This window comes from Lepisma saccharinum, chromosome 9 (assembly GCF_977018435.1).
Source record: "Lepisma saccharinum chromosome 9, izLepSacc3.1, whole genome shotgun sequence".
NCBI classification, from domain to species: Eukaryota; Metazoa; Arthropoda; class Insecta; order Zygentoma; family Lepismatidae; genus Lepisma; species Lepisma saccharinum.
In genome coordinates this window covers 29,475,703-29,490,836 of record NC_139237.1, presented here as the reverse complement: position 1 = coordinate 29,490,836, position 15,134 = coordinate 29,475,703, and the positions used below count along the sequence as shown (strand labels likewise).

Below are 15,134 nucleotides of genomic sequence, written 5' to 3'. Positions count from 1 at the left end.
CAGCTTTGAAACATGTAGTGGTGCTGTTGCAAAAAAGCCAAGGGCATTGGAAGAGTAACTGTTGACAAAGAGCTTGAATTTCAAGATTACAAAAATTGTCTCAAAACCCAGAGTTTATTCAGAACATCAGAATGCAGAATTCAGAGTGTGGATCACTTGTTGACTACAAATGTTGTAAGAAAAGCGGCTCTAGACCCACATGATGATAAGAGATGCATTTTATCATGTGGCATACATACTCTACCATGGGATCATTGTGATTTGAAAAATGGCAAACAATGCCCAATTACAAAGCATGATTTGAAATAAATAATCATGCCTATGAACTTATTTGGGTTCAAAAAACAGGCTATTATGGACCTGCCAACACCACAACCCTCTTCTGATATAATATCTAAACTAAGTGCTTTGTTAATTATTCATCTGAAGAGCATACTTGCAGATGTTAATGATGAAACAGGTAAAACATTGTACATATTTAACAATAATTTAAATTATTACCAATTACCTGTAGGTGGTCAATTACAATTTATTACAACCCCCGAGGGTAATGTCAAGATTTCAATAGGCAAAAATATTTACAGGATAAAGCACTCAAACATGATTTCTGGCACTGTATATACTGTTTCTGCTGGTGACTGCTTATATATTGAGGTCCCGGGATCCTATGACAAGCTTATACCTTTTTTTATAGAATTAAGAATTAGATATTCAATAATAAATAACCACTAAATCAAAATGCCTAATGATATATTTGGCCATACAAGACATGAAGATCACAGTGATGAGATTCAGATGCTTGATGTCAGACTCAAAAAATTAAGAAGTGATTTACAAGCTTTACAAACCACACTGAATGCCAGTCTTCAACTAGAAATTACAAATTTACAATCACAATGCATGGACCCTCTTCTTAAAATTGTCTCAGAACTCAAATTGCTGATTCAAAAATATACTGACTTGGCCACATTGTATAATCTTCAAAATTTAGAGGAAGCTGTAGCAGCTCTTCAAGCCAAATTTAAGACTCAGGCCACCAACTCTGAGCAATTGAAACTACAATTGGAAGAGCAGATAAATAATGTCCAGACACAGCTCCAAACAATTGTCAAAAGCATAAAATCACAAGAAGATTTTGATCTAGTGATTTCCACTCTAAAAGAACTTATTCAATCACTACAGATACCTAATCTGGACCCTCTGAACAATGCCATAGCCGAGGTTAAACAAAAAATTGAGACACTTGAAAATTTTATGAACAACTTGCCATCTTCTGATGCTTTGAGTGCCATAACTCGGAGTGTTGCCAACTTTAAGCTGCAACATGAAAAATATGAAGATTTTGGAAAAATTCAGAGTACCATAACTCATCTTGAAGGCACAATAGCAACAGTGCAAAGTGATCAGACAAATGTACAAGAATCTCTAAAATCCCGCCTGCCTGGTATTGTAGACACTCTTGTCAGTGTCCAGCAACAGATCACAAAACTTGAAAACCTCAACACTGAATCTGAGCTATCTCATTTTCATCACTTGATCGATGATATCCAAACAAAACTTGAAATTTTACAACAATCAACACCTTCTCAGGCAGACATAACCCTACTCCAAGATGCTATGCGTAGTGTGGCTGATGCTTCTGAATTAAATAATGTAAAATTGGCACTTGAATCTTTGCAGAATACTGTATCAAATCTGCCTACATCACAGGAACTTAAAAATATTATGAGAGCTGTGAATCGCATATTGAAATCAGAAGATATCAAGAATATCCAGACAGAGATCAAACAACTTACTCAGCCCGTGGCCACTCTACCAACTTATCAACATATTAATGAACTGCATGCTCTGTTTGAGGATATCAGAAGACAAGTCCATGATCTTACTGCTCAAAATGCAAAATTGGCAGTTGTTGAAAATCTACAGCAAATTGTAGCTAATATCAAAACACAGCTGGAAGCATGGAATCCAATCAAGCAAATGCTTTGTCTGTTTTTGCCACCCAGCTTCAAGAGATTGTCCAACAATACAAAAAAACTTGTTGTGGACATAAAAATCAAGCCAGGCCATGATGATGTTGTTAGAACTATCAATGAACACCTTGAATCTGTAACAAGTATATTGCTTACAGCAGAAAAAGAAATAACTGGCATATTCGAGAATCCTAAACATACAGTAATTCTTGAATTGTACAGTATCCCCAACAAAGAATATGATTCACCATTTTCACCAGGTGGCAAAATATATATGCTGTCCCCTTCAGAATTTTATTACCAGTTTTTTGTTGGGTGCACACTTAGACCAATCAAGATCAAATATTGGCTACAACCACAGGCACACCACTACCCTACCTTATCAATAACAAATGCTGATAACAAAGCAAAAATCACCAGTTTAGAGTTAGAGGATTTTACAGACCCCAATACATTAGAGACATCTTATGCTGAAGATGATGGTTCTCTGGAATTTAATATACAAATAGGAGGCAAATTATATTTAGAAAATCCTGTAGTATCAGCTGCTGAACACCCTATAGTTGCAATATTCTTGTTTACATACTATGTCTAGACAAATTATTGTTGATGAATTACACAGACAAGCCAGACATAATTATAAGAGACTGCCAGTAGTTACAAAAGGCATAGATGATTTATGGCAGTGTTACTTGGTTGAGATGGCAAGTGGACAGCTGAAAAACTTAGACAAGATCAACAAGGGCTACAAGTATCTACTCACTGCCATAGATACATTTTCAAAATTTGCCTGGGCTGTGCCACTCAAATCCAAGACAGGAAAATGTGTTACAGAAGCCTTCAGGACAATCATCAATCAGAGTGGAAGATCACCGCGCTATTTGCAAACAGATAATGACAAAGAATTCTATAATTCTGTGTTCCAACAATTTATTAAAAGCCAGTCAATACAACATTACTCGAGTTACAGTGATCTCAAGGCTTCTATTGTAGAAAGATTCAACAAAACCCTAAAAAATCATATGTATAAACAATTCACACTTCAAGGTAATTATAAATGGCTCAGTATTCGACCAGAACTTCTATATAAATATAACAACTCGGTGCATTCCACAATCAACATGAAAATTTCTGTCGAGGTATTAGGATTCCAAATAAAATGTACTCTGGACACGGGTAGCGAATGTACCCGTATGAATTATAATATGTGGCTTCAAGTACGAAAGCGATTACCAGGTCTTAAATTGCAGAAGTGTCCAGGCGTAACATTAAAAGATTTTGCTGGAAAAGAAAGATCACGGATAGCTGGATGTAGGCGAATAAATTTTGAAATTGGCGGTTTTATATTTGAAGATTTGGTATATGTGGTCAAGTGCTTAGAAGCTATTTATTATTTGGTTATCCTTTCCTTCGAAGATACAAAGCCACTCTGGATGCAGGCGCAGAAAAATTGTATCTGATCAATGGCGGACACACAGTAGAGCAACATTTACTTCCTAACGCTGGAGATTCAGAGAAGAGCGAGTCGCGGGAGAAGACAGCCTTAATACAGTGTACGAAAGCGGAGGAAGAAGCTAACGCTGATGAATGGTCTGCAACAGAATCAGACATAAGAGATAAAGCCTTTGCTTCAGATGTTTTGAGAGTTGATGAAAAGGAGCAGCTATTTAATTTATTGTTGAAATATAGAAGAATATTAGCCGACAAGCCAGGATTATTTAGGAATTTTATCTGTGAAATAAATCTGACTTGTGAAGAACCTGTTTACTCCAATCCTTATCCTGTTCCGTTGTCCAAGAGGAAAAAGTTGGAAGGAGAATTATTGAAGTGGCAAGAGAAGAAAGAAATGTTTGATCTATGGAGAAAAATAAGGAAGAAGAAAACAGTTCAGAAAACAAAAAGAAACCGCTTGTAAAACACTCTATCAAATAAGCTTGCACGTGAAGATGTGAAGTAAGTGTTATCAAATTTATATGAAAATCTATCTTTTGTTTGCATTGTGAAGGTTGAAAAATATATTCCATCATAGAAAGTAATTGTTGAGAGTCCTGCACATTCTTTGAAGAAAATGGATAAAGAAGAGTTTACAAAGCCATATAATTATTCAGATAATGCTTGGCTTGTGTACATGATTTGGATACAACTTGAATTTCATTTCCTGTAATGATTATTATTAAACCGAAAGAGGGCTGACGTTAGGTATAATTCCCAGAAGAATTAGAAGTTCACAATGTTGATAATTTAGTTCCAGGAGACCAATCTGAGAATGAATGGCGAAGTCGAAGGGAAAGGACAGCCATAGTTGAAAATGATAAAGGTCCAATAGGGAACAAATGTATAATTTTATGTGAGACTTCAATGTCAATAAATAAGTTTAAGCCCAGAACAATTTCAGAAGTTAAACGTTTGGAAATACAAATGTTTAGGAAATGTATAGTTGGATGAAGAACAAGCTGTTAATGTTAAGAAGCTCTTAGAAGATGTGGAAAGATGACAAAAGAAAGAAAAGAAGTTCTACACAAAGCAAGAGAACAGATAGTTTGAAGATTTGTTTTTATGATTAAAAAATGTAGGATCATATGAATTTTCTTAGAGCGAGTTTGCATGAAGAGTGAAGAGTTCTGAAGTAATCTCGAAGAAGTTTATTCTATAAAGAAAATTTCCTTCATGTACATTGCGTCAATTTTCTTTGTTTGTATGGGAGGAGAACTTGATACGCTTTGTTTATTTTGACCATATGAAATATTTTATTTGTTTTCTGTTAATTTCACATTTGATTTATTTGTTAGTTTCAATACTGTTGTTTGATATTTTGATATTGGCTTAAATTTGTAATTTTTGCTGTACATTTGTTACACGCAATATCGGAAGTGGAAGTCATTTCCGGTTTGTGAAGATGTGTAGAACTGTCCAATCTTTTATTGATTCGGTTGCGAGGACAACAGTGCGTGAAATGGAAAAAGTAAGTTGAGTTGCGTGAGATGGCGTTTATTTTAGTGAAAAACACTGTTTTATAGGTAAAGCCGCAACTTAATTCAAATGTGATTGCGTTTGTGAATATTATTGTTATTTTGCAGTGATTGTTTAAAGGCAAAATGTGTTATTAAATTTGTAAAATAGCAAGAAGCTATTTTTTTTGTTCAAACCGTTTCGTCCTGAGAATGCTCATTGTAGCATAACATTAAGGAGAGTCTCATAACTCCGCCGCACAAGGAGATTGGGTAGCTACCGTGACGTAGTAATCCGTGATCCAGTGGCGAACACCAGAAAGGAACGTCACTACTACAATTACAATTATAGCTTGGTTGTTATAGTCCTAACGACTGTATACTACTAATATATGTTTGCTTACTTACTGCTTACTATATTTATATTTGTAGTTCAATACGTGGCAGTTAGGGTAGCAAAAACACTCGAATCCTGGAACAGTTTCGTTGAAAAGATAATTTTGTTCATCCAGGAAATCTGAAATAATGAAGTAATGGCATTTTGTACTATACGTTAAAATATCTTCTTACATTAAACATATAAAAGTGCTTTTCACAAATGTTTGCATCGCACCTATAATATTTGTGAGTATTTTACCATCAAATTGCCAATTGAGAAAGGTAGTTCGGTGTTGTGAAAATAATTAAAACTGTCTTCCGAAATTCAGCGTCGGATAACAGACTTTCTAGTTTGGTATCCTTCACAGCAAATGATGACATCTTGGAAAAAATTGAGTTTAGGTCTCACATTCATCACATTGCTGCCATGAAAGAGTTTTCAGTTAGTCTTCTCTTTTGTTAAATCTACGTGTATTGGTTATCAAAATTTAATAAATAATTTTTAATTATATGTATCTATATTTTAAAGTTTAACAAGTGTTATTAATAGTGAGTATGCATACATTTGGTGGACGTGAAGTGCCACAATAACAAATTTCTTAATAATAATAGTAATGATAATAATAATAATAATAATAATTATTATTATTATTATTATTATTATTATTACTATAACAGAATGGTCCAAAGCAAATTGATGACCACCCCTAAAAACAGCAAATTTATTTTCATGCACAAATGCAAATTTTCAAAAGATTGCTTCAATGCAGGTTGCTACTGGTAATTTAGAATTGACTTTTACTCCAACACTACCAGATATCACATCCAGCTCCTAACTCAATAATGCCATCAACAGTTAACATAAACTTATATTATGAAATAACCACGTATTATATTAAATCTGAACTACTGAACGCTCAACATGCACAAGAGAAATTCCGTCACCTGAAAGGAAAAAAAGCTTTTCCATGATATGAACATAATTAACAAATTTGAACACTTGTGTTCAAAATATCAACCCCAGTTTACAAAGGGTAAACTAACTTTGAAAAAACAATATATATTCTGACAAATACATACCGGGTATTGTTCATTTAAAAGATCTTGGGAAATTTTGAGAAATAATTGCTGTAAGTTGGTACCAATATACAGTTCTGTTAGAAAATAATGTTGAATGGAATTTGTCTAAGTCCAAAGTTATTTCAAATTATGTTTGCAAATCTGCGACAAGGAAATGTTGTGAAATATACGATTATACGATCCTCCAATCACAGTGAAGTTCGCTTCGTAGTATCAGGAGGCGTGACTCACTGCCTTGGTCACAGAAAGTTAAACCAATGCAGGATTTTCAAACACCAGATAACATTCCCATTGTTTAAATATTGTTTCAGTAACGCGAATATGCATTTAGATTGTGCAAAAATTTATATTGTTGCTTTAATTGCTCCTAATTGATTCAAATAGGTAATAAATTGTCGTAATTATAGTTCACGAACTTAATATATGTATTCCTGTATGTGTTTGACAATTAATAGCACTGACCAGAACAGTTTTCACATTGTTTTCACTACGTGAGATGATATTTCATTTACTTTTACGATAAGATAGTGGTTTGGATGCAATAACAGTTTATCATTAATTGATTTAGAGACGGAATTTTATTTGCTAAGTTAATGATAAGGCTAATTCGTTATTTTTCGGGAAAATAGGGAACATACAAAAAATGCATTTTTAAAGTCAAGAGTTTGTTTTACCATCACTTTATATACACATATGCTAATAACGAGTCAGGGTATATTTAAACTGGAACCTGAAACAGTATGCGACCTGACTGGAACTCAAAAAAGACACACGTCGATACTATACCACTATGCTCTGAGGAACGCTTATAATAAGGATGGGTTGTAGCATATTTCTTATTTCCATCGTAACATTCTAAAATTTTGGGTTCACCATACTCATCATGTTAACTGTAAATGTATATCTTTAAAAAAGTAAAATTACATGCAATCACGTCAACAATGCCAAAATGCCCATTAACGTCCATGATCCCCATTTCGGGATCAGATATATATTGCTTCACTGAGAATAACTTATTGACATATTTTTTCCTTCTGCATACACAAACATATCATTGAAGGTTATTCTTGCATGACAAAACAAGAAAAATAGTTAACAGAAATTTTAAATATATTTATTGACACAATTATATTAAAAAATGCAACATTTTCATCAATCATTGTTCCCCATTTAAAAGTAATTTTTAAATATAGTTGTATAAAGTTTTTGAGTTTTATGTTTTTTAACATAGCATGCTTATATTTTCTATATATCACTTTCCTCAAGATCTTCATATATATGAGATTCAATTTTGTTTTACAGCATGTCTTGTCATGATCTCCAAATTGGGGTTCATGGGCATTGCCATGTAAAAATAATAACTTTTCTGTGGACTTAAATTTCCAGCTTGGTATTTTATTTCAATCAAGAAAACTACCTAGCAACATGAACATTCCTCCCTACAGTAAGCATAATGGAGTCTTTCATAAAATCAGCTATACTTTGTCCCGCATATTTCTGTAGCGAGGCCGAGAAGAAGGTGGAATCTTAGTGGGCAGAACAAAGCAGTACACGCTGCTGAGAAGGCTAGTAACTGCAAGTGCTTTCCTCCCCTCCATGCAACCCCAATCCCTCTCACATATTCATTGATGAAGCCGTCTTTCGTCACTACTTACGCAGAGACTTGTTCCCTTTCGCTTGCTACAGAGATATCATTAGAAATTCGCAACAAATGCAATAAAATGGTGTTTCTCGGCTGGGTCGTGATAGACGCTACAATGATCTGATCCATGTGTCTGATCTTGAATCAAATTTTAGATCATTTGACCCCGACTTTTGTCTTATTGGCAGTGATTCAGATAAAGAACATAGTGGTATAATAGATATTGTGGAAATTCCGCCAGAAGATGAGAACATTATTTCAACTGAAACAAATGGGAATATGTGCTACAGCAACTGTTCACATCAATCGAAAGAGTAAAGTTGCCAATAAAGAAAACAACAAAAAATGAAGGAAGAACTTCGTTGTACACATGACTTTAGATCTGACATTAGCAATGAGGTCCTCTCTGTCACATGGAAAGGCAACAACATAGTGAGAGTGATGTCAAATCATCAGAAACTGCATACATTCCCGCAAATGAAAAAATGGTGAAAGCCTGAAAAGAAGTGTCTGGTCATTTCCCAACCAATAGCAATTTTTAAATATAACAAGAATATGGGTGGAATCGACATGCTTGATTGGTCTATTCAGAAATATCGCACAAAAGTTTGAGGGGAAAAGTGGTACTCTACTTTGATAACAAATGCAATTGACATAGCTGTGGTCAATAGATATTTAGACACCTTCTGTCGGATGATTACTTGAGAATATCATCAGCCGACCTCTTTAACTGACATCAAAATCCCAGGGAATCCATCTTATCCTAAAGGAAAAAAATGTGTTCTGCAGAATATTCGAAAAGATCAACTGGGACACTTCTTACAAAGGACTGAAGAGGGAAAGGAAAAGAATGTGGAGTTTGCAAGAAAACCGTTGGCAAAGAGTGCAAGAAATGCAATGTAGGTTTGTAAGTCGGCTATTTCAAACTGTGCCACAAATAAATATTTCAGTCGAAAACTTAGCATGATGACTGGTTTAACGTGTGGAACAAATAATCACTTCTGTAATTACAGTGGCGGCGATTAAGTTCCAAAACCGGGGTTGGGGGGCAAATAGCAAAACTGTGGTCAAATTGCAAAACTGGGTCGCAAAGACAGTATATTTCCCTTTGTAGATAAGGTTTAGCATAGTGTGAGGGAAAAAGTGGCGAAAATTTGGGGGCCCCACGAACTCCCTAATACCGCCACTGTCTGTAAATACAAGAACATTACTGAGTGGTCACAATAATACATCTGCTTTGTTTATTATTGTCAGTGGCGACAATTTTGGTTCCAAAACTGGGAGGGGCAAGGATAGTTTACTTTCCCTTGGTAAATAATGTTTAGCATAGTGGGGGGAAAGTGACAAAAAGTAGTAGGGGCAAGTGCCACCTCGCCTACCAATCGCTTCCACTGAACATTGATATACATCTATGCTATATATCTATGTATTCTTGTATGATAAATGCAAGACGAGATCGGGAATTAGTTGTGTAAAAGGAAATAGAAATGTGTTACTAATTTACATGCTATTGCCCCTTGATCCCGAAATGGGGATTAGTCAACAAAATGCTTTTACGAACAAACAATGACATTTTCCGTTCTCACATAATAACATTCCTGCTCAGGTGACAAAATGAAAACTTTTTTAACAGAAAAATCTCAGAAAAAAATTTGGGCGTTAATTGGTTTTAAAGGATTATTGCAGAGGAAATACAAAAATTCAGCAATGTTGTCTCATTTTGCTGCTTACATTTCAATTTTTCTTCATGTATGTGTGGAGAAGTAGAGTGGTGACGGAAAGTAGAAACTTAATCGTATTTTTTTAGTATTGAATTTTATATTTTAACTCATACGAGCCAAACAAGAGATTTATTTTAATGCATGTTTGCGGGGGGAAAGGGGGGAGGGAAGAAAGAAAGGAACAGAAATATATTGGCAGAGATAGGTAGAAGAATGATTCTTTTAATTTGCGTAAAATATTATGCTCGACTTTCAGTAATAAGAAGAATAAATAATGAATATGTTATAAATACCATATTTGATGTAAATTTATTTCGAAATTGGAGGGGATGAGTCTGTTTAACCCTGGAACTCCAGGGAACACATTATACCTTATAGTACCGGTCAGGTACAACGCAGGGTCAATTGCATCGTGGTTAGAGGACGATCAGGTGAATGTGCATAGGAAGTCCGCTCAAAACCTCGGCTTGAACTCCATACAATATATTTTGGGATGAACTGGAGAGCTCGTTACGTGCCAGACCCATGAACTTTTCACGAGTCTGCAGGACGAATGTAAAAAAAATCCAGCAGCAGAGATGTACCAGAACTTAGTGGGATATCTGTCCAGAAGAGCAAGTTTTGTAATCGTTATAGCGATGGGAGGTCCGAAATCTTATTCGTAGAGACTTGAACTTTTCGATTTATTTTTCCTAAATTTCGTGGTTATCTTTTACTTCAATTCGGTGTTATATTTCGCGATTTAAAGATAAATTCGGTTTTATTAATTGGAACTCGGTGTTATTTTTACATCCGATTTTACGGTTTCTTCTATGCAAAAGATTTTCATATTGTTTTAGTTTTGGAAAATTACGGCAAGTTTTAGTTTTAATGACAAACATAAATACATCGCTGGCTTACCTTTGGGAGATATTACGATTTATCTTGCTTTTGGAAAACAATTTAATCTCATCGGCTAATAAATATGAAATGTTTATTTAAGGATATCACACAAATCTATGAACACATCATATTACAAAGCTTTCAGAAATTGTTTTCTTAAATTCACTTTTCAGTTTACAATAACGTTTATGACATTTCACGAACAGAAGGTGTTTAGTAAATGTTTACAGCATTCACTCGCCACACTTCATATATATAAAAAGAACTAAAAAGAAAGATAAGTTTTTTTTCCATTCACTCTAATGGAATTCATGCTTTAACAAAGGATTCCACAGTTCGAAGTGTGATGTACACCTTGTCTCCTTTCCTTCTTTTAAGCTTCTCAAATCCTTCGACGACTCAAAGTTGCCGGTTTGTTACATTCACATTACTTTTGTTCTCGGGCCTCCCCGACGGCTTACTGGTAGTGTCGCTGCTTTGTAATCAAGTGGTTCCGGGATCGATACCAGAGTGATTCGGATTCAACAAACTGTGGATCCAGTTCCGATTAGCCTTTATTTGAATAAAGTGGACTTGAAACAGCCTCTCACTTCCATTGCGCTTAATCAATGAATTCTTCCGCTCCCATGTTTCTTTGAAATTCTGCGATTACAAAATAATGTTTTTTTCTATCTGAAGCATAAAGTCCTTCAGAAGCAAACTATTGCATTCACTGCTCGCTTTGGGATGCTGCGAATTACACCACAAAAGAAAAAAAGGAAAGACACTACACAAACCATGCAGCTTCAGTGATTCTGACTGACTGAATTTTCCCTAACAATGGCAAAAAATCTCTGTCAGAACTAAAAATACCGTTTTGTGTACATACATTAAGCATGACAAACTCTTTTGAATCAAACATTCACTTGCTGGGCTAGAAATGGACAAATCTCACAGCGCTTCTGGTAGTTTTTTTTTAAAAAAAGAAGTGTTAAACACAGTGTATAGTGCATATTTCGCTACGTTCTTTTGCGTTAAAGCGCAAATTCGGTGTTATTCTGAAAAAATGGCGTAATTCGCGTTATTTCCCGATATCCGAAATATCAAAAACTTGCTTCCTTAACCTAGCCAAATACATTTTAAACACTTGATTTTGTTTCCTCAACTTTCATGTGTTGCCGTTAAAACAAAAACTTCACGTCCCTACTTATTAGTTATCTAGCTTGTGCCTTTGGAATGAATAGCACAAAGTGTCCCGTGACGTTTACCTATAAAATGTATATAAATCACTCTATAATTAATAATAGTCAAATTGTAATTGTAGTAAAATATCTAAAAGTGCTCTGCGCAAGCGTAAATTGAACTAGAGCTTATGGCATTGCAAATTCTGCACGAAATACATACATGGTGCCAATGGACCCGGTTGGGATTCAAAGCTATATTTCTCGCAAGGTACAAAAATTCTTTCAAAAATCAATATTTTTCTAAACTATATTACACAGAAGCACAATAGAAAGAATGTCACGAAATGTCAATACTCGGTCGTGCATAGTTTGGGTATGATTACACGGGGCAACAAATTTTCGGGAACTTCTTGTTTCTCCAAATCTTCTTATGTTTCTTTAATAATTCACACCCACTGAGTTAAGAAAAATAACAATTTCCGTCATATGGCATGGATAGTTATCTGGAAAATTAACCAAATACATTTGAATAATTTGCATATATATTAACATATTAATATCGCAAAGAAAAGTGTCCAATAAGATAATAACAATGATCAATCCATGTAATCTGGATATTGTCTGACAGAATATAATATACGATTAGTTACCACAACACTGACTTGGCAATCAAGTATCTTAGTATAAAAAGTTAAAAATACAGATGTGATTGCATTTTCCTTTTGTGTTGCTGGGGACTATCCCTCACCAAGCCCAACATATAGTTCCCCATCATGGCAGTGTCCCATCTCCCTTGATACGGCGCTTCCATGATCTGCATATCTTGATGGAATCGTTCTCTAGTTCTTCATTCACATCGTCCAAATTTGGTATAAAAAAATCCAAAGTTGTCTGCAGGTAATGCAACTTTATTGACATTCTGCAACTTGAGGTATGAATCGTATCCACTAAATTCTGGATCAGTTCAGTGTAAAGTGGGCTCTTGTTGTTACTTATGAAGATATTTATTTATTTATTTATTTAACTCAAAAGGTACGTAGGCTACCTTATTACAAAGCCCATATGAAGGATTCATAGTCAACACAATTAATATATTTCTGTAATATAGCGATAGAAATTATATATATATATATATTTATATATGGTGTTTTTTTTAAAAGTGATAGAACTTTGAATTGAAATAAAACCCATACGAAATAAGATTGAAGCCAATTGTATTTTTATTTGAAAGATAACTTTCTGACATTTACTTTTTGAAAATAATTTCCGGCATATGTCCACCACGACTAGCTGTGATGAACCGGACTCGATCAGTCCAATTTTGAACAACTTTTTCAAGTAATTGGGGACGTGTGTCATTATTAACATGAGTTATGTTGGCTTCCAAAGAGTCAATTGTTGCTGGTTTATCAGCATAAACCAGAGACTTTAGATATCCCAAAGAAAATAATCCAGTGGCGTTAGGTCCAATGATCTTGTGATGCCAATTCACTGACAGCACCGATATTTCAGAAGTGCTCTATACGTTTGGCGAACAGAACATTGATTTTGGAAATATATTTCCACAATTTTGAAACGTTGTTGCGGCGTCAGTCTTTCCATGATCATTTGCCAATGCTCACTGATCAGAAATGACAAAGCAACATGTCATCAAAACAAAACAAATGCCAGCTATCCCTATCGAAAGTTCTATCACTCTTAAAAAACACCCTTTTTATATATAAATATATTAAAAATATTATATATATATATATATATAATATACTTTTTATATATATATATATACTTTATCACACAATTTCAATACGAACTTATGTGTTTAAGCTTAAGCCATTATGTATAAAGTAGCTTTACTGAAGTCCTTTAGGTTCATAGAAAAGATGTCAATGGTGTTATTCTTGATTAGCAAGTTATTGTAACTGGTGCACATTCTTCACAATGGAGATTTCTTTTTAATTTCATATCTAGCCTTCTTTATCAGGCAAACTTCATTTTTTTAGTCTAGTTTTCGAGAACATGATTCGAAAATTAATCTGACAGAGTAGATGTTCAGCATCTATTTCGTGATTTACAAAATTTCCACAAGAATACTATTTCATGTAACGTTCTTCTGTAGCACAGCTGTATACCGACATTCATATATTAGATCGTCGTAGTGTTCAAATGCAGGGTAAACTTTCTGAAATTTGTAATATAAAATCTAAGAAATATCGATTTGACTCTTTAAATTGCTATACTGTAATAAATTGAATAAAACACATTTGTAGCTTGGTCAACGTCATTCTTTGTATTCAATACATCCCAGTTCGTGTTAAGCAGCTTGTGATAAATGGATGGAAAGTCGGCCTTACTAAAGTTGTACTGTAGCATATGACAAGTTTTAACGCGGGTTTCTTTGACATTATTAACATCTACTAGCAGCGAGGGATGGTGTGTTTCTTCACGAACTAGTGGCTGTGTGTTTCATGTTACTGTTATTCCCTGCCCATTTATCAAAATCAAATCAAGTGTTTTTCCATTGCTATTTTTAATGTCGTTTAAGTTTTGTAGTTTATATACATTAATAATGTAGTTTAAATCGAAATAAGTTGCTGCAGATGAACTAGTTGGATTGCAAATGCTACCAGTTATATCTGTCAGATTAAAGTCCCCACTTATCAGGAGTTTAGCGTCACCACGTCGACAGTGCTTTTCTATGAACCTAAATAATAAAATGAATGTGTCTTTGTTACTACCAGGTGATATGTACACAACGCAAATATTAACAGTTCCTAATCCGTTTAACCATAGTTTAATCAAAATGCAGTCTGTATTCGGATGTAAACACGGCGAATCTATTAATGCACTCTGGACGTTTGATTTCACTGCAATCATTACACCACCAGGCATTGTTTTACCAGACACTTTTTTGCTTCGGTCCCCCTACATACAACATATCTTTCATAGAAAAGTTCACTATTCTCGTGGGAATCTGCTAACCAACTTTCAGTTATCATTATTGCAATCAAGTTATTAGAAAGGACATTCGTGTAAAATTTCTTGATTTGGTTCGGAAACCCCTAATCTTTTGGTAATATAATTGAAACAACGAAGTGTCAAGATCTGCTGAAATACATTTGGAGTTGCCTGTACTTACTTGGCCGTTATTTTTGGAGCCCCATTCACGTGGCTTTGCGCCTCCGATTAACATGGTTGAGTAAACGATTGCAGAATACAGGGACATGATCCTTGTGAATGATGAAGCGAAAGGGAATGGAAGAGCTGCTCGTCGGCTGTATTAAGAGCGTTATCCACAACGTGCGACCCCATCGCATACCTTTTTGACAGCATACGCAACGGCTCCGAGA

General features: G+C 34.7%; 1 protein-coding gene across 1 annotated transcript in view; it reads right to left on the bottom strand.

The window, feature by feature from the left end:
• Nucleotides 1–15,134, bottom strand: part of LOC145992600 (pickpocket protein 19-like) — an 829,803-nt gene that overhangs the window by 235,297 nt on the left and 579,372 nt on the right. The window contains exon 7 of the mRNA XM_083128954.1: nt 5,330–5,438. Coding sequence (XP_082985080.1) covers nt 5,330–5,438 — 109 coding nt within the window. The remainder of the gene's footprint in view (nt 1–5,329; nt 5,439–15,134) is intronic.